The sequence below is a fragment of the Larus michahellis genome, chromosome 9 (assembly GCF_964199755.1).
Source record: "Larus michahellis chromosome 9, bLarMic1.1, whole genome shotgun sequence".
NCBI lineage: Eukaryota > Metazoa > Chordata > Aves > Charadriiformes > Laridae > Larus > Larus michahellis.
In genome coordinates this window covers 42,803,648-42,829,364 of record NC_133904.1, presented here as the reverse complement: position 1 = coordinate 42,829,364, position 25,717 = coordinate 42,803,648, and the positions used below count along the sequence as shown (strand labels likewise).

General features: G+C 40.6%; 1 protein-coding gene across 3 annotated transcripts in view; it reads left to right on the top strand.

Moving 5' to 3' along the window:
* The window catches only part of AFF2 (ALF transcription elongation factor 2), a 346,222-nt gene that overhangs the window by 301,711 nt on the left and 18,794 nt on the right, over nucleotides 1-25,717 (top strand). For 2 of the 3 annotated variants that reach the window (XM_074599583.1, XM_074599582.1), the window contains exons 10-15: nucleotides 10,628-10,790; nucleotides 11,324-12,343; nucleotides 14,465-14,589; nucleotides 20,774-21,008; nucleotides 22,941-23,080; nucleotides 23,639-23,702. In XM_074599583.1, the coding sequence (XP_074455684.1) occupies nucleotides 10,628-10,790; nucleotides 11,324-12,343; nucleotides 14,465-14,589; nucleotides 20,774-21,008; nucleotides 22,941-23,080; nucleotides 23,639-23,702 (1,747 nt within the window). The remainder of the gene's footprint in view (nucleotides 1-10,627; nucleotides 10,791-11,323; nucleotides 12,344-14,464; nucleotides 14,590-20,773; nucleotides 21,009-22,940; nucleotides 23,081-23,638; nucleotides 23,703-25,717) is intronic. The other variant, XM_074599581.1, reaches the window with a different exon arrangement.

Genomic DNA, 25,717 nt, shown 5'->3' with positions numbered 1-25,717 from the left:
CAAGGGAGATCGAACTTTGCTTATTTACCTCTGTAACCATGAGGGATTCGGGTCTTCCTGACCTTTGCTTGTTGGCAGACCTTCAGCAAATCAGTGCTGGTACAATAACCCTTCATCAGTCTGAGGAACAATGGATGGTGGTAATGTTGAAAAATCTATTTCTTGTAACTCAGGAACATAAGTGTCCAGAACGAAAGCTTCTTACCTAGAAGGTTTTTAAGAAGAAATAATAATTTAACTAATCCTAAAGATCTAAATTATTTTGTCCATATTGAAAAATAGACAAAATGTCACTTTTTTCAGCACTCCATTGACAAAACCCACTTTATACTTAGGATTATGGTCACTCCACTTCTCTTTTCCTGAACCCCTCTTGGGGAGTACAGTGTTTGTCCACAGTCCTTTCCAGGTCAGATTTTAACTGCCTCTGCCGGGCATCCCAGTTTCTCTCAGCCTAGGTTAAGAAAGCAGGCAGCGTGAGAGAGGGGATAAAGCACTGAAGAAACGCTTCAGGAAGACATCCAGTGTTGCAACTGTTACTTCTGGCGATCCCAGTTAGTCTTTCCCATGTAAATCAAAGCTGGCTCCAAACTCATCCTCAGCACGCACACAGGCTGTGCAGTCCCCTTTGCAGAGTTTTGACTTGATTCCCACAGAGCTCCATCCTGAAGGTGCTGAGCACCACCAGCTCCCTCTGGAATTCACGGCAACTCTGCCCCACGAGATCCCACCAAGTAGGTGCAGAAGCTAATAGGATCTTCCCTTTTATTTGGTGTTGATGAAAAAGGCTGAAAGGCGAGATTTTCAGCCAGATAAGGTTAAAGAATTAAAGATTCTCTATTTCCTTTTGCTGTCATTCAAAATAACAAGCATAGAAAATTCTGTTTAAAATAGCTGAGCCTTTTGACTTAAAGGGTTTTCATGTCAAAGATTTAAGATGTCAGGTTTAAACATGACACTGATAGTATTAGGCAAAGTATGAGAGCAGATACTTGTAGGAACTGTCATTTTTTCTGACTGTTTATTAATGGCCTTTTGTGATTTATAGTGAATGTTGTGAAGGATCTTCAGGTCCATTTATCACTCAAAGAAGCACCTTTTTTCCTTAATACCTATGTATGTCATAATTAAGGGTGGATGCTGCTTGAAGGTTTAGCTCTGTTCTTAACATAAGATCCTTCAAGATAATATTTAATCCTGAATCGATTTAATACCTTTTTTTTTTAATCTGTAAAGCAGTGTATTATGTAACTGGCAAAAATCAACAGTATTAAAAGGAGCTCACATCAGGCAGAAATGTAGAGAAGGTTTAGATTTTCACTCCAAATGGAGTTTCTCACCCCATTTTAAAATAAATTGTAAGGAAGACACCTATGTTTCAGCATTCAGCTTTATTAATATTTTACTAGACAGGTTTCTCCTTGTTCAAAAAACAAGTCATGTGTGCTGAAGTACATCTTTATATCCATGAAAGGCTCTGGTGGTGTGCCATAAATTCATCATGTGCCTTTAGGAATACTTCTTTAAAAACTATTTCAGAGTAATTGCCCATTATTAATAATGATGATTCCTTTTTACTATTATGGCAGTAGCAGTGAAACTAAGTGTCTGCTTGTGGTTTTCATTAGTGTCTGTGTACTTCTGTGGCCTCTGTTATCCTACAGCTTAAAGCTGATGAACATAAATATGCTTGGAGTCTCACAATACTATCTGTATTAAAAACAGGGACAAAGTGCCAGGAATTGAATTATTTTGCCCATTAAATCCCAGAAACACCCAGGAATCGAACCAGTTTTCTAAAGTGTCACACTGGTGCTATAACCACAGGGTTGTCTTTCTTTACAGAGGTGCAGTAGTCATCTCCGTAGAGGTGGATTCTTTGTGCCTTAGCCATTTGAGTACATGCCTAGGAGCCACGCCATGCCTCTAGCACCAATCCTGCTGTTTCATGCTTTGTACAGTGTATAATGCATGGAGATTGCTACCAGTTTGTGTGCAGCTGAAGCTCATTTAGTAAAATATTACCCAATTTGTTCAGATTGTACTCAGTTTTTATCTCTGCCCTTTTCTGTATTGCTTGTTTTGCTCATCATGCTCCTGACAATAGCCACAGTTGGAGCAATCTCGGGCCTTTTCTAAATAGGGGTGGCTTTAACGGGCTGCAACAGGCTGTTTTACCTTCTCTGGCTTGCTCATGTTCCCAGTTCATCCTCGTTGCTGTGGTCTGGAAGTGGTCACACTGCTGATCTGCTCCCAGGGGATTCCCCTGGAGAGTAAATCCTCAGACGGTTTCCTGAGCTGACGCTGTGACACTTGTACGTAGCACACAGGTGTGAGTGACTGCGTGTGTGCTGTAAAGCTCTGGAAAATCAGGATATGCCTTTTGGCACATTTTCAAGCTCAGAGGTGTTGTCTTATATGGTAAAGAAAAAAAATCCTACTTTCTCATGTTTTTCTGGCTGCTTGGTTGCTCAGAATGGTAAAATTAGCTTTCCTCAGATGGCAGATGAGAGTGGAAGTGTTGAGGATTTGGAGACATCATGTGGATCCATCTGCACCAGTGTGTTTTGGTCCCATAGATCCCAGTTCTCTTCCCACTGGGCTCTGTAAGCTGGGTTCTGTTTTCAGTGAGAACTCAAGTAGAACTGAGTTAGAACGAGCAGGGTAGTTCATTTACAATGCTATGCGTCCAAGCTTCTCCGATACGTGAATAAGAAAAAAGCCAACACTTTGGACATTTTTTATCACGACCACACTTGGACTTTCTGCTGAAATAAGTAAAATCAAAGTGCAAATACGTGATTAATTAAAAAACATTTTATGCTAACTTAAAATTATAAATCAGTAGAGGGGTGAATATGTAATTCTAAACTTTCACAGAAGATTCACGAAGTGTACTGGAAGATGCAGTAGTCCACATTTCCTTTGTGGAAAATAAATAAGTTTCTATGTATCAGTACTCATCTCTAGCTTGATTCAGTGAGGCAATATTGATGTAATAAAATGGTTCCATTTACATCAAATGAGGCCCTTTGGAGTCTCACAGTAAGAGATAGTATTCTTGTTCTTCCAGATGCCAGACAAACAGTAGCACATCAGGGCGTAGTACAAATAATGCTCTCTGACACTTGAATCCATTCACTAAAATATTGTACATCAAAAAGTCTACATACATTGCATTCCCTGAATAATATCGTGCTCACAAAATTGTTTCCAAACTCTGAGGTGAGCAGGGTGATGCATGCACAAATCATGGATACAATATTGCTTTTAATATGCAAAATCCCCTTCTCTTCCATGTCAAGTGTGTATAAGAGCGCTGTGAAATTGGAAGGAGAGCGATTACCATACCAATAGTTCAGAAAGTTTTTTATGTGCACCGTTAGGGATGTGCCATTAAAATTCCTCCTCTTCTGTTTGTTTTTTGTAATTTCACAGGCAGTTTGATATGTTACACCTGTGCTTTATCGCAGGTGTGATAAAGAGTCAGAACTTACTGTAGCCCAGGAATAAAACACAGAAAAGGGTCAGAATAGGACAGTAGAAAACAGTACCATGGTTAAAGTCACATTGCAGATGTCTATACCCAGTTCCACCTAGGATTTGTGGCTAATGTAATTCTTTATTGGAAGGCTTTGACCTTGTTACGGATTCTTGGCAGCTTTTCCCCACTCTATTCATTACTAATGCAAGCTGTCAATCACTTTAGTTCTGCTTTGACATAGATTGTGGCTCATAGGAGTTAGCTCTGTCATTCTTTTTATTTCTTTCATCTTTACTATCCTTTTTTATGGTCTTTAAAGCTGGAAGTATAAAAGGGTTATATGTATATGAAAAAAATCTGTTTCAGTAACTCTATCAACCTTGTTATAAACAGTCTTTGATTAAAAGTTACTTTTGAACACAGTAAACTGAGAATGCGGCTTTTTACATACAACATCTCGTAAATTACACTCCCCCTCAAAATAAATCAGAACTCCTGTTTGCATTACGGTGTTCAGGACTGATACAGGCAGATCAGCTGCCACATCCTGAATAACACATTAGAGAGGTTTTCCCTTTCCATGTGTTTTGACATGAGAGAGCCATCATAAGTGATGTCTTACTATGTGTGCTAATGTTAGCTGAAGTAACAATTTCCACACCTTACTTCATTTCATTGACCTGGGTGCTGATTAATATTTCAAAGGGGCTTGATACAGGTTTTCAGTTCCTGTGTCAACGCAATCTTTGAAAGTTTAGATTTGAATCCTACCAGCCTGATGATAAATAATTTAATACTAGCCAATGGAAAGGCAGTGAACAAATCATTCAGAGCAATCCTTTTCTTTAAAAAGCAATCTAATGGCAGTCATATATAAGTTTGAAGATATAGATATGAACAATTCATTATAAAAGAATGGCAGCTCCCTTTCAAATTAGAAGAGAATATTACTTCCTGATAATGGTGTAAGAATAGAAGAGAAATAAAACTTCGTTATTGAACAGTTATGGTATTAAATTCTGACACTAAATATTAATCTGCTAGGTGCTGCTCTATTATTATCTGCTAGAATAATGAAGCAGCGTTTTTTGAACATTTACACAGAATTCAGTGAGCCCAGTAACTCCTACTAATGCCCCTCAGGCTCACAGTTTTTCTGTAGAAAGTCTCTGGAGGAGGGATCGGGCCAGCTTCTGAAAAGCTGGAGCTGGTTTGTTCCTCTCTCTTCTCTCAAAATACAGTGTAGTGAGCGGGAGAACAACAGTATCCCCCCAAGAGTGAGTGTTACCGTCTACTCTGGTAGATGCTGTAGTGTGGTTGTAGTGCACAAAAGTCTTACTGAGAGCTGGGTGCCCACTTTTCAGTGCCCTGTGCAATCAGAGTCTTTGTTCTGAGGAATTTGCATTTTAAATAGACAAGCTAGATTAAGGATTGGCAACAGAGTCTCTCTTTTACTCAGTAGGAGCTGATGCACAGACGTATTTTCTTCTCAGACACAAAGCAAAATTCATCCAAGTCCCAATCCAGTGCCTCAACAGGAAGATCAACCACTCTGTCAAGTCTGTAGTTACTTTTCCAGCATAGACCTTCCCCTTTCCAAATTTCATTGGTTGAATTTGCTCTAAAAATAGGCCTGTGCAGTAAAGCAACCTTTGTAGGGTGCTGCTTCTTGTGGAAATACATTGCCAGCACTGATACACTGTTGACTCACTGGTCAGTTCCCAGCTACGATTTCCCACTGCCCAGCAGCGCTCTGCTTTCTCAAAGTTTACGTTTTAATTTCTGGGTAGAGCAATGGAACAAGTGGCCAATTCATCATTACCCTAAAAAGGAAGGGTTGGAATGAATAAACCTATTGTTGGAGGGCACCGTCTGTTTGCCAAATTCTCTTCACAGCAATTAATGTGACTACATCTAATTGGTGAAAAGTTCAGGGAGATAGCTAAGGACTTGTTAGGAATTTTTGTTCCCTGATGAGTTTTACTGCAGTAGTCTGAATTATATGTGTATATGTGTATGATATGTGTTTACAGGGTAAAAAGTTTATTATTTTTCTTATTAGAGACTAATGAGTTTTGTTATTTCACTTTATCTTTGTTGTAACTACCAGGTTTAATCTCAAAAATCGTTTTTACAACAGCAGGGTAAATGATGTGTTGAAAAGAATGTAATAGTCTAGATGACAACACCAACAAAAAAGTGTAAGCCACATGTTGGAACTTCCACATAATAATGCCATGTCTGCTTTAATTGGCTTTGGAAAAATAACCCATGAGTTAAAAAACAGACAAGTTGCAAGGAGACATTTAAATTTATGCAGATCACCCATACCAGCAAACTGCAGTGAAAGGAAGATGGTTGGTGTGTGATGAGGTTGATGCAGCTCCTCACCAGAAGCCATCAGCAGCCACACACCTGCAAGGCTCAGCTGCTCTGTAGTTAAGCTTGAGCTTAGCAAGTGCTGAAAATTACTGGAAGGTACTGGTGATACTGGTGCTTGTCGCCTCCTTCAAGACATTTCTCGTCTCATGCTCCGTGCCCACACTGTGCACAATCATGCTGCCAAGAAGCAAGGGACAGGGGAAGTGCCACGTGCTGCAAAAGCAGAAGTGAGAAAGGTGAAAATGCTGCAGAAGAGCTTCCTTCCAAATTGCTTCCAGGTGCGCAGGTCTCTTCTGTCTGCTTCATTGCTTGACAGCAGGGAGAAGACCAGCTTACTGGTCTGCAGGCAGCTAGACACATCATCATGATGGCCTTTGCAAAAGACGGAGATCTGGTTTTCCTCCCACCTACAGTATGGGTGTCACTCCAGTGTCTCTCATCTCATGGCAGAGGAGGAGTTACTTTGGAGAGGGGTAAGCAGAGGCTGACCCATCTGGCCTGAGTAACGAGGATCCTTGCTGCTGGGTCACTCGTGTATTTTTCCTCCCAGATAGCCCGCCCGTGGTCAGGGCTCTGGGTCAGGGCAGAGCACGTCTGACTGCCCTGCAGGATTCAGCTCAAATGCTGAGCACAGGGCTTGGAAAATGGGGAGAAAAAAATTAAAAGGGGGGCAAAACTGTTAACTGCAGAGAGGCCTCGCACTTAGAGAATGTGAGAGGCCTGCACTGCATATGAGGATGATTGTAATACCTCTGGTGTTTGCTTTGTGTGTTTGGATTGCAGGCTCTTTGGCCCAAGGACTGTTGTCTCATCATGTATTTACACAGATCCCAGCACAGTGGGTCACTGGTCTCAGTAGGGGCCTCCAATCTCAAGTGATAATGATGAACTGGCTTTCTTCTAAGTGTTATTTACCCAAACAATATTGTGTTCCATTGTGCAGCATTGTTTTTATTAATTTTTTTCTTTCAGTTCAAATGAAATAAAAACATTGTCCACCCAAACACTGAGGAACAATATGAGTGCTCATCTCCTGCTGGGAAATAAAAATTCAAGAGTTTCAAATACCAGTGCTTCCTGCCCCCTTTAGTCACTTTGAGGACTTGTGTCTGATGATAAAATGCTTTAAATCCATTTTAAACCTTGTCCGGGCTGGCATTCCTTGTCTGAATCTTAGCAACACAACAAAGCTTGCTTTGAAAGTCTCTTAGAGAGGCAACCCCCAGTTCATGTAGTTGATACTTGTGTAAGAAGCCCCATTTATTTGTATAACAGCTGCTTAAATGCACATTTGCAGAATCTATCCCAGCATCTTTTAAAACATGTGATTTAACTTTAAAGCTGAAGAAGTCTTTGGGAAGAGTGCAAACCAACCTGTTCTTTTGAACTGAAAGGTACATTTTATTTAAGGAAAAAAAAAAAAAAAAAAAAACAGACGACAACCCAGAATCTCTCCACTGAACTCACTTTATTGGAAGCAAAGATTTTTTTTCCATGCACTTGTATATGAAAGGTCTGTATATTTTTTTTCTGTTCTGATGAACAGCATTATTAGAAGCTGATTGTGCATGTAGTGATGTGCAAGATTGCTCTATCTTCAGTATGGTGAGGTGCTAGGAAAGGCATTTTGGGTCTTATCTAGTTGTTTTGCAAAGCATACAACCAGAGTTACTCTCAACCCAAACTACATGATGAAAAGTGAATGTTTCTACTTTAAAAATGTAGATCAGCAATGATGTCTTCAGCATGAAACCGCCCAATGTAGCCAAGGCATAATTTTATTATCCCAGATGAAAGACGACTATGACCTCATTGTGTTTTGTATGAAAACTGTTATTTTGAGTCTGTCTGGTTCCTGCAAGCTTGCTGAACTGTGTTGTTCAGTAACGTTTGGCATATGATAACTTGTTCTGAGGCAGAAAGACAGAAAATAAGGCCAGGTTGGAGCTGCCATCTATTTCCATGGTTTTATTCTTGCCCTTGGAGTTCTTTGTCAGACAGTTGCAGTCTGCTACAGTACAACTCCAGTTGTTTTGTGTAAGTGCATCCCAGCTGCAGTGTCAGTTCTCTTCCAGAGTGCTAAAAGACGTAGGTTGTGTTTAAAGGCTAGAAAGGTCTGGCCTTAACTGCTAGGACACTGGCTTTTCCTTCTTTGATCTATTGTAAGAGGTGATATTCTTTAAATCAGTCATCTTAATGAGAGGAAACTTGGCCAGCACTGACAACAGAGCATTTTCTTAGGCAGATCTGCACAGGTATGTGAGTAGCCTCACACACATCCCTCTGCATGGGGGTTGCCTGGGCATAAACCACCCCAGACAAGGAGCCTGGGCACCGCGAGAGTCTGGTGCAGGTTTATATGCCTTGCCACAAAGGTGCGTTAATTCCCCTCAGCCACAGGGGACATGGCTGATGCCCCAGCAGCTCGGTGCAGCCGTGGCCCTGCTACTCCCTGCAGGACCAGCACGTGCCACGCAGACGTATGCCCAGCCCTGAGCTATTGGAGAGGCTGCTAAGGATTAAACATCCTTTCGTCTTCGCAGCCGGCTCTCTGTTAAGGTTGTGGGAACTGGAGTTTTCAGCAAGGATGAAACATTAATGTTGCCATGTTCACTTCCATTTTGGGGTGAAAATAGAAGTGAAACAGATGAAGCTCACAGATTTAGGGGAAAAGGGATTTCTAAATTACAGCTTCATTGTTCTGATAATTCCATAAATAACTTTTTATTTTTCAAAGCTGATGTTTCATTTTAGTATTTTAGAAGGGAATTGTCGTGTTTGCCTCCTCAATTTGGAAATCTTTGTTTTTTCTATTTTTTTCTTATTCTTTCTTCTTGGAAACAATTTTAATGAAGTATGAAAACTCTGTTTTCATCTACTTTTAGTGTTTTCCGAATAGAAAATATAAGACCAAAAGTATAAGACATTGAATTGAAAGGCAAACTCCCCTGCAAACACATTTGCTTTTTCTCCACTGTTTTGTTTCCTTGTTTACTGTAAAAAAGAAGTGAAAAATATATTTCCCTATGCTTTCTTGAGCTTCACCGAAAAGGAGGGATAAAGAAAGAAAAACAAGCGCACAAATGGTTTCCAAAAAATAATGATATTAAATACAAAGCGTAAGATCCATTTTTTAATTTAGCAATGTTTAGTTTTCCATAATACTTTTGGAAATGCCCATGTTTTTAAAAGCATCTGTTCTTTTGACCTACCTGTTACTTCTAGTTGAAATTTTTTAAGTAGCTCTACTTGAGTCAGTTGAGTGAAGAGCCTCTAGAAGAAGCAAAAAAACCCCAAGTATATGCACTTAATGAGCAACAAAGTTAGTGATCTGTAGCAATTACCCAAGTGAGTAATTTTCTTTCATTAATGCACCCTAAAGCACCAAGCTGTTTTGTCAATGGGCACTGCAGGGCCATTGCAATGCTCAAAGAGACAGTTGTGTTACCAACCACAGCGTAAGGGATAGGTTTACCAACAAGGAGGGAGAGAGAAAGTAGCTTAGTGTAAGAAGAAAATTAAAGACCATCTATTATTGTCACGGAAGCCAATGGCAATACTTGTAAAGACTCTAGTGGAGCAGGGTCACACATCAGGTTTTTCTGGCTTTTCCAACTTCCAGTTTCTTGGTTACTGTGCTTTTTTAAGAGGGCATCTTGATGCGCATAGCATCTCAGTTTGAAAGGGGAAGGAGGTCATGCACGTGGCTTACTTGAATCCTTCTCAGAGGAAAATAGAAAAGCAGAAAGCAGAAATGAAGGCAAAGCTGTACTATAACTTCTCGGCATCTCTGGATCACTTGATATGGGACGCACACAGCATATGATATATTAAGGTGAAGTATTGAATATCCATAAAGGAGTACTAGCAAATGGTGTCAATTTTCAAACACTTTGCTTTGTCAGCTTCACAAATTTAAAATCAATCATCAAAAAGTCTCTGTATAGATCAGCTGAAGAGACATAAAACCTTATGGTTATCTCCCTGACAAAAAAGTTGAAATTGAAGATGGGTTTATAAAGACTCAGACTGGCAGAATTCTGTAGTGCTAAAAACTGGGGTCATCCAACTTCTCAGTTTAGAAATAAATGCTGAGGAAAAACAATGACACCCAGTGCACCGCTAATAAATACATCTTGGAGGACAGCTGAACACGCAGAAAAATAGATTTCACAGAGAGGCTTATTTTCAGCATGAATGCCATTTTCTCACTGCATTATCATAAACATGAGAGAAAAAACCGCTATAAATAAAAAATTCTTGGGCAGTCCCTGGAGACTTGTCAAAAATATGTAGGTTTTATATGCTGCAGTGTAAAAGTATTCATTAAAATTAATTTTTAAAATGCCCTGTCCAATATTAGTTGCCTGATGTCCTTCCTTTGATCATAAATTATAAATGAACCAGCAAAAAATGAAGAAACCATGATTCCATTAATGAATTATTTAAGTGTGATTGTTAGTTTTCGCAATCAGTGGGCTAATAAGCTCAGGCTTGTGACACTGAAGTGTTTCTCATTTGAGGGTGACGATGGTGGTAATGTTATTAACACCATTATCAGTGCGTCCCTTGAAGCATAAGCTCCTTTGGTGGCTACACGGTGGCATGGCCACTGGAGCTTTCATTGGGTCTGTACTGCAGGAGGGGGAGTTGACACTGAGGGGAGTTGGTGTGAACAGGGTTTGCTGGGTGGCTCCCCCCAAGGCAACACTTTGAAAAAGACAAGCAGCATACTGACACGAGAGGATCTTCTCCCCGCAGCAGCCTGACGGTGCCAGCGGCACACGCAACCGGCTTGGCCCATTCCAGCGGCGGCTCCGGGAGTTCCAGCGAGTCCGAGAGCAGCTCTGAGTCCGACTCCGACAGCGAGAGCAGCTCCAGTGACAGCGAGTGCAACGAGGAGTCGCGCAGTGCCACGCCGGAGGTAAAGCCACACTCTCAGCTCCTCACCAGTGGGGGCTTGGAGGGGGAAGCGTGGAAGGGAGGGAAATCCTGCTCCCTGTTAGGAAGATGTTGGAGTTCTGTGCTATTTGATGCTGTCAACGTTTTTCTTCCTTTACAGTTTTACGTGTATGACCCACATACTCATTCTAGCTTTTGGGAGAATCCTTCTGGCCTACATTTGAATTGCTTTAAAGAAATATTTAGATTTTTGCCAGTAGCTAGAGAAGATTTTATTGACACAGTATTCAGCTGGGACTAAGGAAAGGCAACATGACAAAACTATGTCTTCAGGGACCAGCTAAACTTTTTAGTTGTATTAAATTTCTCCAGGGCCACATTGTAAACCAGATAAGGAAGCCTAATTAACCATAAATACTCCATAAATACTCCCATAAAACTAGCAGTCACCACTAGTTGACTGAAATAAAAGGGTACGTTAAAAACGTTCTCATTTAAAAGGGAAAAGCATTGCTTCTGTCTGAGATTTGTTCCTTTTCATTCTTCAAACTGCAGCCTGAACCTCCCTCAACAAACAAATGGCAGCTGGATAAATGGCTAAATAAAGTGAACCCCCACAACAAGACCATCATCAACAATCAAAATGAGCCTCACAACGAGACCAGCTCCCAGGCCCAGAGCAACCAGCAGGCCGAAGGGCCAAACAAAGGGAAGCTCAACAGCAGCCTGCCCCCGACCGATTCCAAAGACAGGGCAATCCTTAGTCCCATCCGAGAGAAAGCCAAACCGCGGGTTGCCCAGAAAACCCCAGAGGCAAAAAGCTCCAAGCAGAAGTCACCAGCTCATAATGAGCCAACTTCACAAAGGACTACTGGGAAAAAGCAACCCAAAAAGGTAGAAAGGACTTCCAGTGTAGAAGAATATAACTGGCCCAAACCAAATAATACCAGCAACACTCCCAAAGAAAAAGACACACAGGAACCCCCCGAGCAGCCAAAGGTTCGAACTAAAGCAGCAGTTGGGAAGACCGCTCCAAGGAAAGAACCACGAACTAGCACAGGTCTCACTTCGGAGAAGAAAAAGTACAGAGGCCCCAGCAAAATTGTTCCTAAGTCCCGGGAATTCATTGAAACGGATTCATCTACTTCTGACTCAAATACAGACCAGGAGGAGAGCTTGCAGGCAAAGGTATTGCCAGCTTGCACTGGCTCTGGCAATGGCGTCAAAGTGAAGGACTCTGGCAGTAACATCCTCAGCGTAAGTAGTTTAACTAGCAATGGCAGCAACACATCCATTGACCAGACCAGCAATGACTTGGAGGAGCAGCTCTTTTCTCCTATCCCAATCGTACAAAATGAACTTCTGTCCCCACTGAGAGAATATGAAGAACTCAAATCTCTGTGGGTGAAAATAGACCTTAGTTTACTCTCTAGGATACCTGGACAAGAGCCTTTTGAGACCACGTCTGTGAAAAGTGAATCAAGAGAGGCAAATGTGAAACACAGACGACCATCTCGAGAGTCCCCTACCCCAGCAGCTGAAAAACCATCCACAAAGTCCAAAAGGAAACACAAGGTAAGTGGTTTTCATCATTTGGAGGAAAACACTGAATTTCTATGCATCCTTGAGGTCAGGACGGCAGCCAGTGATTCGTCACTGCACCTGCAGCAGAGCTGTAAGGAGGCACCATAACCCTGAGGCTTTATTGTTTTTACAAAGGACATACATTTACAAGTGTATTACAAATTAACATCAGAAGCTAGTAAAAAACAAACTCTGGCTGACAAAATTGATGAACAATGTATTTTTCTTAGATTTGTCTTGCAATCTTTTTCACTGTATGTGCTCACTTACCCATTAATTTCCAGTGTTCTGTGATCTGCAGAAAGATTCCCAATGATGAGTTCATATTGCTACGGGTTCAGCCATAGTCAGAAAATGTGACTTCTATTTGGAAGGCAGGATTTTATTGTGTGCAGAATTAAGGCATTTTCACCACTGGCTTGAACAGGCATAGCTTCATTAACGTCAATGGAATGGTGCTTGCTTATGCTTCTGATTAATTTAGTCTTTATGTTGTTTTGTTGTATAAACAAATGTGATACGTAGAAATATCATTTGCTTAACTAGCTGCTTTCTCTACGCAGCTACCTGAAAAATGTCGTTTGACTTAAGGCGTTATGTTTTATCATGTTTTTTATGTTATTTATACCCAAGGGTACCCTATCTTGTGGGATATGACAGTGCACTTCAAACTAAATGTGTTTTCAGAGAAGAAACTGAAGTCTTATATCATAAATGAATTTTTGTAGTCAGTTTTTCCAGCTGAAGTGGTTGTGCTCTGGTCTGTCTGTGAGAAGTCATCATAGCAGAATTTTTTTTATACCCCGAATTTTGTAAATCGTTGTGAATGTGACTTCAGCTCTCTGTTCTAATGGACCTCTTGAAATCCTGAGTTTGAGCAGTCCAGTGGTACGAGAGAGTTAATGCAAGACAAAGACAAACAATGCCAGGCAGACACAGGGTCTGCACCCCTGCCTACATGAGTCACTGCACTGGCTCCTTCCCTGTTGAATTAAGTGGAAATAATCACATGAGTCAACTCAGCAGGTTTTTATTCAATTTATATTCTAGCTGTACACTAAAGGAAGAGATGTAAGAAGGAAAGAGAAAAGAAGAAAGAGGAAAGGGATATATAAATGTCCATGCTTATGTGTATGTATAAGTACACCAGGGTGTATATTAATTATACAAAAAATCTTCTTGCTAGGTAACTTAGTGGAGTGTCAGTATGACGGAGAAAGAATCTTGGCTAAAACATGGGTATAGTATTGGCAACTAAATTGAGGGCTCACAGAAAAAAAAAAAAGAAGGGTTATATGAAAGTTGGAACCTTGTAATTTCGTTAGCTGGGACCGAATCAGAAAGCAACAAAATGAGGAATCTCGCTCTGGGACTGTGCAAACAGCTATGCTCTGGAACAGCCCGTTCGGTTGCTGTGTGGTGGTTCACTGCTACCCAAGGGGAAGCAAACCATTTAGGATGACTTGAGGGTATATCAACAGTTAAAACAGGGTAGAGACACCCTGATTTGTGTTTCTAAATCATGCTATTAAAAGATTTATTTTAGCCATCTACTAGTGGGCTTGGAGGCTGATATGAAGGTTCCAGTGACAGAGCAGTAATCAGCTTTGCTTGTATCATCCTAGTCCAGGCACAAAAGTCATGCATCAGGGAATCTTTCAAAGCAAATTTTAAACGAGCTATCGCTGTTAATGACTACCCCAGCTCAGTCCTGTAGTCTTTTAGTCGTGTGAGGAATACTTACTCAGAGAAGTTTTCCCATCGACTTCCATTAAGTCAATGAGTAAAAGCTATTTACTTGAGTAAGATTTGGTGTTATCAAGTCATTCCATCTGAATTATTAATTAAATTCCAGTGCACTACAGAAGATAACTATAGCACACGAGGCGTTTTGCTTCCTAATTATCTGGCTATGTCACTTGTTATATAACTTCATGTCATGTGTTTGGAGCACGTTTAGCCCTGATTTCAGGTGACTTTCACTCTTCTAGATCAGTATTTTAACTGCTGCTACTGTAAAGGAAATACGCTGAGATTCCTGAGCTCCTCTTAATGGCAAGTGAAATTGTGCATACATGCTGGATCTTTCAAGCTCTACCTTTTTTGTTAAAGCAGACAGAAAGCCTGGATACCTTTGTTGAAAGCAAGAAGCAGCGCCTGGAGGACCCTTCAGCTTCATGCCTGCTCCCACCTTGTATCTCTCCGATACCGAATCACAGATTAACCAGCACTAAAGAGTAAGTTCTTTTTCTTCACATAACATTCATGAAGGATTTCACAGTAGTGTTTTCCACAAATGTCTTTGCTGTAGAGCCAGATGGCCTTTACAGCCCATAAGCATAGGTGACCCAGCATTGCTATTCCCATCCGTCAAGAAGAGGATCCACATGGTTTTGGATGAGATTCATTCATCCTTCTGATGGACTACAGGAATTCAGAGTGCCACCACAATCCTGGTGTACTCTTCTACGCCTGTACTGCATCCTTTCAGTGTTCTTTCTTGCCCCCATCATCCTTAACCTCTACGGCCAGAGAATCCTACTAAAAGTGGGCTTTATTTGATTGCCTGGAATTTATTTTTTAAAATTGCTTTTGTAAGAGACAGTTCTCAGTTTTATTGAACAAGATAGTGACTTTTCTGTTCACTTCAGCGGCTCTTATTCTTTAACTGTGTATACAGCAATGCCAGGGGTGACCATCCTAAATGTTTCAGACATATGTGCTTTGTGTTTCAGCAGACAAATAAGCAAATAGTTTGTGCCTTTCAGAGTGTCTTTGAGAGACGGCTATAATGCTTGAGCAAACAGGCGCCACGTAAATAATGATTCTGATTAGTATAATCACAAGATTAACATTCTATAAATAACCAAAGAGTCCAATTCCCTTCTGTCATCAATTTTGTGCTTTTACGATTTTGAGATGAGGCACTTCTTTCTGTTTTGCACTAGGACAAGCAAAGAATCAAACCTGCAATGTGCTTCTGAAAACAATTTGATTGTAGTAGGTTTTAAACTTAGATAAAGTTCAAAAATCATTTATGAAATAGCACAAATTTTAAAACCCATAAAGAAGGTTAAGCATCCTTTTATTTATAGTGGTGTAATTACGGAGTAACTTCAGTCCTTGAACTAACCCCTTATTCTGCCACTGAGAAAATCAGGGTTGGAGTCTGGAAAAGGCAGATGAGTTGAAAGTTACAGTATGATCTGCAACAAGTCGCACATTTGATAAACATCATGGTGGGTGTTGCCTGATTGTCATTGCTAGAAATACAATGAGCAGAGATATATTGCAGAGGGAATCGAGGATTATCCATCCCCAACACCTCCACAATCCATTAAAAAAATCTTTCTATTCTTGTCGCCAGCAAGCCCTAAGGATCCACCCCCAACCTGATGTTTCTTAATTTGAGCTTGTTTTCCAGGTCATTAATTTGATTCCTCGGAGCTTTCAAGCCCTTGGTGTTCTCTGTTAAAATATAATTGTGTCCATCAATAGTTATTTCCATATGCTAGCTTTTCCTCTCGTCTGCCTCAAGTTTTGAAACAAAATTTTCTGATTTCTTTTCCAAAGCAGCTATTGAGACCTGGATCACACTGCATTTGTTAGTAGTGTCTTCTGAGTTCACTTGAACTGAATGCAATATTGTTTGATAAATCAGGTCTTCAGCTCCCAGAGATGTACAACTGAATATAGATCAATGTATTTCCCAAAAGATTAGGGAGCTGGCTGAACTGTGTGACGACAAATTTCTGGAGAGTCCAGATTGTTTTTAAGCAGTCGGGAGCTGTTCTGTTCTCCAGAGGGTTAAGTAGAGTTTTAAGGGGAGGCAGAAGAAAGGGGAAGCTGAAAGTACGCCGTTCAAGGACATGGGGGAAAGTAACACTTCAGTGCTAAAAAGTTGAAAGACAGGCTTTGCTATTTGCTCCTTTATTCTCAAAGGTTCTACATTTTCTTTCAGAACTCCTAAGTGTCTCAGTAAGGACTTTGAGAAATGAGGATGTTTCAGCTACAGGTGTGATGATGATCTTCCATTAAGGAGGTGTTACATCCCATGGTAGATGTTCTCACTCGGGAGGAACCTTAGGTCTCTCCCGATAAAACTTGGTCCCTGTGCCAGCAAGCCAAGTTCCTCAAGGCACACTTCAGAGGCTTTCATTGGGCTTTTTTATACATACAAGAGTGTTTTGACAGAAAGACCATCATCTCTGGGCCAAAATTTGGAGGAATTCAGGAGTGCGGAGGAATTGGTGAAAAATAGGCCACACCTGTGCTTTTGCAGCTGCTACTGCCTGCCTATCTATGCTTTAGGCATTTGAATACATTTCTCTCATAATCTTTCCCTAAATATATGGGCTCAATAAAGCAAGCAAAGATGCACAATTAATTTATAAAGGGTTACATGTCTAATATGGGCAATTATATGCCTAATTTCCACAAGTTTCTCTGACTACATGTAAAATTTGAGCGTAGAAATTTCAAATCATAATTCTGAACTTAAAAGCCATTCACACAACCAAAGATCTGGTTTGTATTATGTAGTCCTTGCATAAGCAACTATTTATCTCTCTGTTTCTTCCCTCACACACTCTGGGGCTGATGCCTTTTTCCTAAATCTGACATGACACTTAAAATATAATTATTCAAACTATTGATACTGTATTTTCCTTATTTCTGATACTTGATAGCGAATGAAGGAATAGATGATACTGTGTTTTGTCCAAGTAATTTATAATAATACCTTGAAACGCTGCTGTGAGGCTGGATTTTTGTCACATCAGTTGCTCACTTTGCAGCAGAGGATTATTTATGTATTTACTTGCTTGCCAGAGCAATTTTAATTTAAGCATTAATTGTATGTGCTGCTGCATACCATTTATATCTGAATACCTGATTGGTAGACCCAGTCCAGACAGAGCACTATTCGCCAACATTTGGCAGTTTGTAACAACACAGAGAGTTATTTGCTGATGCAAACTGTGAGTCTGAATTTCAAACTGGACTCGTACCAGTGAAACATGCCTGTCGTCTAACAGGCACACTAGAAGTCTGTCTGTGGCAAGCATTTCAGCCTGTTTTTCAAGATTTCCTGTTCCCTTTTGTTTGACCTTTAGTTAAAGATGCACCTGTACTTGGCCACGTATATTAGGCGATCCCTTGGGTAGTCACAACGGCGTTCGCTGGGGTTCCTTCACGGCAGAGGCAGCCTTCTACATCTATGACAATGACTTCAGCTTCATTCAGTTGCTGCCATATGGTCCACGCTAATGCGGGAGTGACCTTTCCCTGCTAACCCCCTGCAGAAAATCAGATACACCGTCAATGTGCGGCATTTCATTGTGGACTGGGAGAGTAGAGGCAAAGGAAAGCCAAGTGATTGGTATAGACAATGGTTTTGTCTCACTAATAGGCCAGAGATACCACTGCATACCACAAGGAGTGGATAAAGAAAGGGCAAAGAAAGGCAGCTTGAAACGTGAGAGTAGATGGAAATTCGCTCTCCTTCACACACTGACCTCTTGTTGCCTGCTTGCTTGCTTTCTGCCCTAAAAGCAACGAGGCTGGAAAAAAAGCACATGGGGAGCCTTCTCCTTCCTTGATAATTGGCCTTTTCAGACACAAAGATAAACCCTGTAGCCCCAAGATCATCAGTTCAGCTTTATTTTTTCCTTGCACTTTTATTGTGTTTCTCCCTAGATTTTAAATATAGTTTAACTAACAATCATGTCAGCAAATTAAACCATTGAGTCTCGGTAATTATTGCAATAAATTCATTCAAAATTAGTGATTACTGCAATCAAAGACCAGTTTCTTAGCCCATTAACAGCCCAAAGCAAAGTGACAATCTGGTTAACTGCTGGTAACAACCTATTTCATGGAGGTTATTGTTAACGTAAATGCTTTGGTGTAAATCTGAGGGAGGTAACATTGCTAAATAAATTATCAGTTTAATTCCTTTGAGAACACATAGGATTAAGTGGGCAGCAGGGAAAAAAAGAAAAAAAATCTAGACAGAATTATAACGGTAAAGTATTGTTGTGTTGTTTGGGGTTTTTTTTAATTTGAATTATGTAGAAAAAAAAAAAATCCTCAAGTGCATTTACTTTTGTGATGAAGTCTTTCCACCCGCAGAATTACTTGTGTGCCAGAGCTGTGTAGCTGCACTTATATCTTGGTTTGCCTCATCTCATATCTGAGCCCAAAGATGAAGTGAACTGGTGAGGTTTTTAAGTAGTGAAGTTTTAACCATGGTACCTGCAGCCTTCTGAATTTTTTCTTGTACGACTCTCTTAGTCCCTCCGCCTCTGTGTAACAGCTGAGGCATGTTGCTTCGATTGCTCTATATGTGCCCTAAGTTTCCCCACGCAGTGGTAGACTGTGCAAGCGACACAGTCCTGCATTAGCCCTGGAAATAGCCACGGATGTCCCCCTAAAGGGGACTTGACCAATGGCTCGAATTGAATTTTTCTTCAGATGCTTTTGAGATAGACCTGCCAGAATCGGTTGCTCTTCCCTTTACAAAGCTGTACCAGGGAGAAAGAAGAGCTCCACACGCGTCTGTGCACAGAGGCACGGAGAACCACTTCGCTCTGTGCTCCCACCTGTATATGCACATTGAGGGTTCCCTGTGTAGGACACTTGTTTGGGAGGCAGAGGGTTTGGATTCTGCTCCTGGGTATTTCATTAGCTCTATCTGCTTTGCCTCTCTACAATCCAATAACGCGTGCTTTCTTGGGGCAGTGCTTCCCCTCCTTTGGAAAACTTTCCTCTGGAAGAAGTTCAGAGTATTATTGTGCTATAGCTGTGGTAACTTGTCTGAGTTCCAAAATGCCCTTTGGGGGTAAGAAAGCTAACAGATGGGGCTTTGAGTCAGAACTTTTTGGAGGATATGTTGCAGGACAACATGTGCATAAAATCAGTCTTTTCGAAGAACCGCCAGGCTCTTCCAACCTGGTTGCTTTGCTTTGATCTTCTTCAGGCCCATGTGTTTTCTGAGCAGGACAGTATCCATACCAGGCCTACTGTAAGGCAATATGAATTCTGTGCTCATTTTATTTCTTCAGTCTAAAGATCTTTAATATCAGAGAGTTTCAAATAAAATATTTTTAACTCTGCTTCAGTCAAATTAAAATAGTTTTGAATAGAAGAGCTATAAAACCTGAAACGTGAGGATTTCCCTCTGTGATTTCACAGATAGGCTAAAATATTTTTGTATCACCGAAGGCCCAAAGCAAGGGAACGACCAAAGCTGACGTAGATGTTGATACTGTTGGTAAAACTGCAGAAGAGGCCATACTGGAATGAGGGAGAGCTGCAGGATGAGGAGTAAGGAAACTTGGGTTGCCGCCTTCTCTTTCCCTGGTTACTTTAAGGCAAAGTGGATCTATAATTCCTGACACTGACCAAAAGTGACTGGGAACGAAACATAAATTCTTGTTGACTTAATTTGTTATTGAAATTTTAGTCAATAATCATGAAAAGTAAATGATTGTGTAGTGCAATATCAGATGTCTAACAAAAGATTAAAATTCAGGTTATCTTAATTGACTGAGCTAGGACAGTACCTAAAATAAAAATCTATGAGTAGATTAACATGTTAAACACTCAGTGGGGTGTTGGGGTTTGTTTTTTTCTTTTTTGATGGATTTGAGGGGAGAAAGGTCTGGCAGGTTTTTTTGTTTTTACTGTGTATCACAGCTGCCATTTCTAGCCAGCTAACAATTTCTGTACATAAAACAGACAATAGATTATCTTATTACTTGAGCTTTCATGTCAAAACCACATTCATTTACTGAATCACGTTCAATTCATCAACCAATATTTGCTCAAGGGCTTTTGCCAGCTACAATGTATCATTTTAGTATAGTGTTAAGCATTGGTTTTATTCTAGAGGTCAAATAATTATTATCTTGTTATTGTTATGGTTATCATTTTGTGGTTGTTATAAACTATTTTTTTGATTCACATGCCATGTGCTATTATGTTTTTTTGGAAAGGTTGCTTATGTGGGCCCTAATCCACCTCTTGAAAAGATGCTTAACGTTAAACGCATAAATAGTTATACTTGATGTCAAAGGAACTAACACCATGCATAAAACTTTCCAGCACTTTGCTGAGTCAGAACCTCTGTGACCTCTCAAATGAAGACTGACTCAAATTAGCATTTAAATTGGGTGCAATTTGTACTAATGCACTGGAAGTTGTCCTCCAAAGCAGGAGGTTTCTGCAGCCATTGAAAAGGCAGAGGTAGCTCTTCTGTTATCACTGCCTGTCCCCTTTTGACTTAGTTCCTAGGACATGGGGACTGCAGGACATATTTGAGGGCAGAGCTGGCTTCTCAGTAAATAACATCTAGAGCTTTGTGCTATGGGGGATGAATCAAGGTTCTTGAAATGCAACTGGTTCTTATCTGTGTCCCAGGAGCAGCGGTAGCTCAGTGAAGAAGGTGGCAAAGAAAAGAGAAGAGAAGCTGTTCCCTCCTCCGTTATCCCCCCTCTTGGACGAGCCTGTGCACCGGCGGCACAGCAGTGACAACAGCTCCTTCAGCCAAGAGACCAACATCACAAACACCTCTCAGACCAGCAGCTCTTCCTCCTCTGTTTCTAAACACAGAAAGAATGAAAATAAATCCTCTTCTAACCCCAAAGGCATCTGTGTAAGTAACCGACCTCAGTTGCTGGAAGTGAACAAGATAAAATAAAATTAACTTAGCTTTGTTCTGTTTGATTATTTTTTTTCCCCCAGTATCTATTTTTAAATGTTTATGTAGCTCCACTCAAGAACAGTGAGGACTGGATCTTTGCACAGCTGGCCCTAAGCAACTCTTGGAAGTTCCATTTTTAGGTCAGCATTAGGCATCCACTTGGTGGTGTGTATCTCCCTGAAACACCTGGTACCCGAGCCTCAAAGGAGAGTTGTTGCAGCCACCAAATACCTGCAATTAGTGCCTTAACTCTGTAGCTACAACACACGCATTTTGAAAATAAAGCTTCAAGAATTTTAGTATCCAGCAGCTAAATACCCTACATTCTCAGCCAGAATTAAGCCCTGTAGTTACACTGAATATTGCGGCCTAAACTAAACAGACGATAAAAATCTAACAAAAAGCTACCTGTCCATAGCACGCTCAACGTGGAAATACCTTCTCTCAGGTTTGCAGGCTCCCAGCTTCCAGTAGTAAGGTTTATTTACACCTAATCTCCGTGAATTACATATATAAGCTTTTAGATACCATGTAAAGTTCTCTTTTTTTTTTTTTCCCCCCTCTCAGAAAAACATGTTAGGGACATCGCCCCATCAAAGGTTTTCACATAGATGATTCTTGCTTGCTTGCTATTCACCAGATTTGGATGCTTTTTACTGAAAATACATGAAAAAGAGCCAAAACTAGAAGCTGCATAGAAAATTCACTAAAAAAAGTAGTATTTCACATCAGTTTGTCATCTTCTTTTAGGTTAAACGGAAACTTCAGGTTTTTGGCCCATTTTAGAAAAACATCCTCTCTCTAGAGTTTCAAACATATCATTAGTATCAAACTGCATCTTAGTATCACTGTCAAAATTAAGAGAGAAGAAGAAAATTCTGCCACAGAAAAGGACAAGCATAGCCCTGTTTTTCACAGTTCGCTGCTTTGTGAGAGGTTGTTACCCTGCACTGTAATAGTAAAACTCACAAGTTGCATTGGATCGTAGGTGACAAATCACTTCACCTTATTCATTCATCCCTGTTGCTTTCTGATATCAGCGTGTCACTTCAAGCTGCGAGAGTAATACACACGCCTTCAACTGAAATCAATGCCAAAATGAACTGTGTATGTCAGCAAATAAACAATGCTACGTAAACAGCAGGGCGACTTCCTCTCACTCCTAGCATCTCTAGGCAGATTTATCCTTGGTTTATCTATTATCCTGATACATGAAACATTTGTTTTCTAAAGTATGTTAGACTTCTTTCCCTAGTTCATTGGTTCATCTGTAATTTAGTTTTATCTGGTTGTGGACCTAGCTTGCAAGTTGCAATTGCCTGATTTAAATGCTTCTGTTATGCTTCTGGTTTTAATCAATGCAAAGTCACAACTCCTGATTTCTGCTTTCCATTCTTCTCTCTGTTCTGCGTGGCAAGGGTGAGGAAACCGTTCCTTGCTGAAATCCAGGCAGACTTTTCAGACACCTTACAGTTAGCTAATGATGATAATATAGAAAAAAAGGTTACATTAGTGTGATACACCTTGAATGAAGTTGAGTTTACCTCCAGCTCTTCTGCATTAGATTTCCCCACCCTTGCTTTCCGGTGTCTCTAGACAGTAACACTGTGGTATCCAGGCTGACTTCACCTGAGAGTGTAAGTTAATGAGTTCAGGTGAGGGGTCAGAGGTAGAGTCATGTTGCCTAATTAATCTAATAGGCTTATGTTATAAGGGATGAAAGGGTGATTTTGTGAGGTAGCCTGGATGTAGTTGGGTATGTATGAGTGCTACTTTGTGCCTTTTGTTTGTTTGGGGTTTTTTGCAGGGGTAGACGTGAACACGTACATTGTTGGAAGGTGTTTGTTGGAACTATGAAGAGTTAATAAAATTCTTTTTTTCTAGGAGGAAGAATCTCTCAATACACCAACGGCCAACAGTCTTCTTGACACCAGCCATCTAGAAACAGACATCTGGTCTGCAATGCCAACGCTTTCCAATGGGAATTCTGAGCCCAGAAGACCCAAAATAACATTTGATGATGTGTAAGTATTATTGGATCTCTGTGCTAGCTGCATGTTATGTAGTTGGGATTCTCATGCAAGTAGAGCTCCCAGTGAAAGAGAGTATCTTTGATCATAACGCTAGCATCGGGCACCTGTGTGGATCGTAGTGCACAAAGGCACACAGTTTTAATCTTTACAAATGAACTGTTGTCACTGATTAATGAAGACTATATTGATAAATGTTTTCAGATCATGAATGTTGGTTCACGGTAATTCTTCTTCATTTTTTCATTTTAGGTCCTCTAATGAAAACTTCTTATACTTAATTAGTTTAAAATATTTTTCCTTTTCCTCCGTTCAGCACACATTAATGGGTCCTTTGGGTGGCCAGTTTCTACAGCTAGCTATTTTACATTCTGGTCACCCATCGTATCTTTGCATACAGCAGCTTCAGATTAAGATTCAGGTTAAGATTTAAAGAGATAAGTGGGCGTATATGCCAAAATTGTTCTTGGAAGCAGTCAGCAATTTTCTCAAATGACGTTTGTCCAATTGTATGAAAACAAAGACTTGTAATAATTGAATTTGTCTCTTTAGGCTTCACAATGCGGATTATTACATGCAAGAGGCTAAGAAGCTGAAGCATAAAGCAGATGCATTGGTAGGTTATCACAGGGTTTTTTTGTCTCTTTCCATTATGGAGCTGGGTGTTACAAAAATGTACATTCTGAATGTCATCTGAAATCTCATAAACCAAGAGGAACCCTGCTATTCACTGAAGTATGCTTCGATTGTACTGCATAAACACACTGTCCACAGGTCAAACCCTGAGCACCATTCCTAGCCTTTAACAATTCGTTCCCAAAAAAGAGAAGCTCCTTACTGTAGCTGGTATCTCTTCCGAGGAGGAGCAACAGTCATGCTGTTTATGAAGGATGTGTCATGACAGATGGTGTGTACTTGAAATTTGTTTTCCTGTTAACTTTGAGCCTCAACCAAAAGTGTTGAAATATTCCATAACAGAAAATTAAGAAAGGCAAATCACCCTCCACCCCATTATCATGTGGTAAAACTGTTTGATATTTCCAATCCAATTGTTTAAAATTTGCAACAATTGATTTTTAAATAGTACATTCATTCTTATTGCATGCTTTTAGGCTGGTAAATAAAGACCCAACACGCTTCTTCCCAAAAAAATCTTGCAATGAGGTAGTTCAACCCTGGGAAAGCTTTTTCTGTCATTGTACCCCAGATGAAATTCCAGTAAGATTGACCTAATTTTGCAAAGTGTTTTGATTTTGATAAAACTACTTAATCTGATATATTATACTCTATCATAGTTTGTTCAATCCAAGATATTGCTAGTGCTGAAGTACTTTAATAGTCACTTGGCTTGCTTCGTAGGTAGGGACATTGCTCCTGTACGCTACATAGAGTGCAGAACAGCAGCTCATTCAGGCAGGCTTAGTGGAACTTGACCCCTCTATTTATTTAAATAAGATGTCTAAAATGGAGTGTTGTGATTCATTGTGTCCCTCAAAATCACAAATGAAAAGGAACTGGGTGATTATTCACCTCTTGCTTTATTATTTGTTGGGTTTTTGCATGCATATTTTAGCATTCCACATCAGAGATTTTGTGCTTGTGTTTCTCAAAAAAAACCACCCCAAAACAATCACCTGCTATGTTTTTAAAAAACAAAACAAACAAATTAAGAAAAAGGAAAAAAAAAAAAGGCTCTCCCTCTGCTGTCGGTGAGCTGAAGGAGAGTTGACATGTCAAGGTGCCCGCTTCAGCTCTCCGGGCTCCCTTTTGACTTGGGGCACAGTGATACCAAGTGTGTTTTCTGTGGGAGGTGGGTTGGGATTTTTGGCAACCTGCCGTGACTGTCAGTAAGTTAGCAGTCGTCCCTCCCGACCTGCCTGTTTACAAGAGGTGGCCTGCACTGATTCCTGCAGCCCGACTCAGCAGAGCATGTTCAGCCAGAGCCCTGACATCTGCAGGCAGGAAAGGCTGGCAGACGCAGACTGACACCACCTCCCACAGCTGATTGACCTTTAAAGAAAATACACATGGTACTGGCACAGGGATGCCCGCCCCACGCTAGCAAATATTTACAGGCTCAGGCTCCTGATGATCTCAACATGCAATGTCAATCCACTTCCCTCCACAGCCTGATTCACTCAGAAAGTGTTGACCTGTCTCCCAGACTCTTACCTTTGACTATGCCTTGCGGAATCAGGGCTGTTTCTCAAGCAGAACTAAGAGGAGCAGGCACAGCACATCATGCTGCTGCCTGCAGGCAGGCCTTGCCTGTCACATGCAGTTTGACACCCCGAGTGCTCTTATGGGAATGTGAGGCCATCCGCTACGATACAACTTGTTGGCAGACATAAATACCCATGAACAAAGTATCTGCTTTTTCTTTCCGCTATTTAGGTCTCAACTTTTTTTTTTTCCACCCAATACAGCTGCACACAAATTATCTCCATGTAACACATTTGCTGTGCAATCCCGTAGTGTTAGTTGTCCTATGGAAACAATTGCTTCTGGTTACTTGGTGCTGACATGACAAAGCACACGCAGCATTGAAAGATGTGTTGCAGTGGCTGGAAAGATAATGCATGTGACCTCAAAATGTGTCAGCGAATGTTAATGAGATTTGTGGCAACGCTG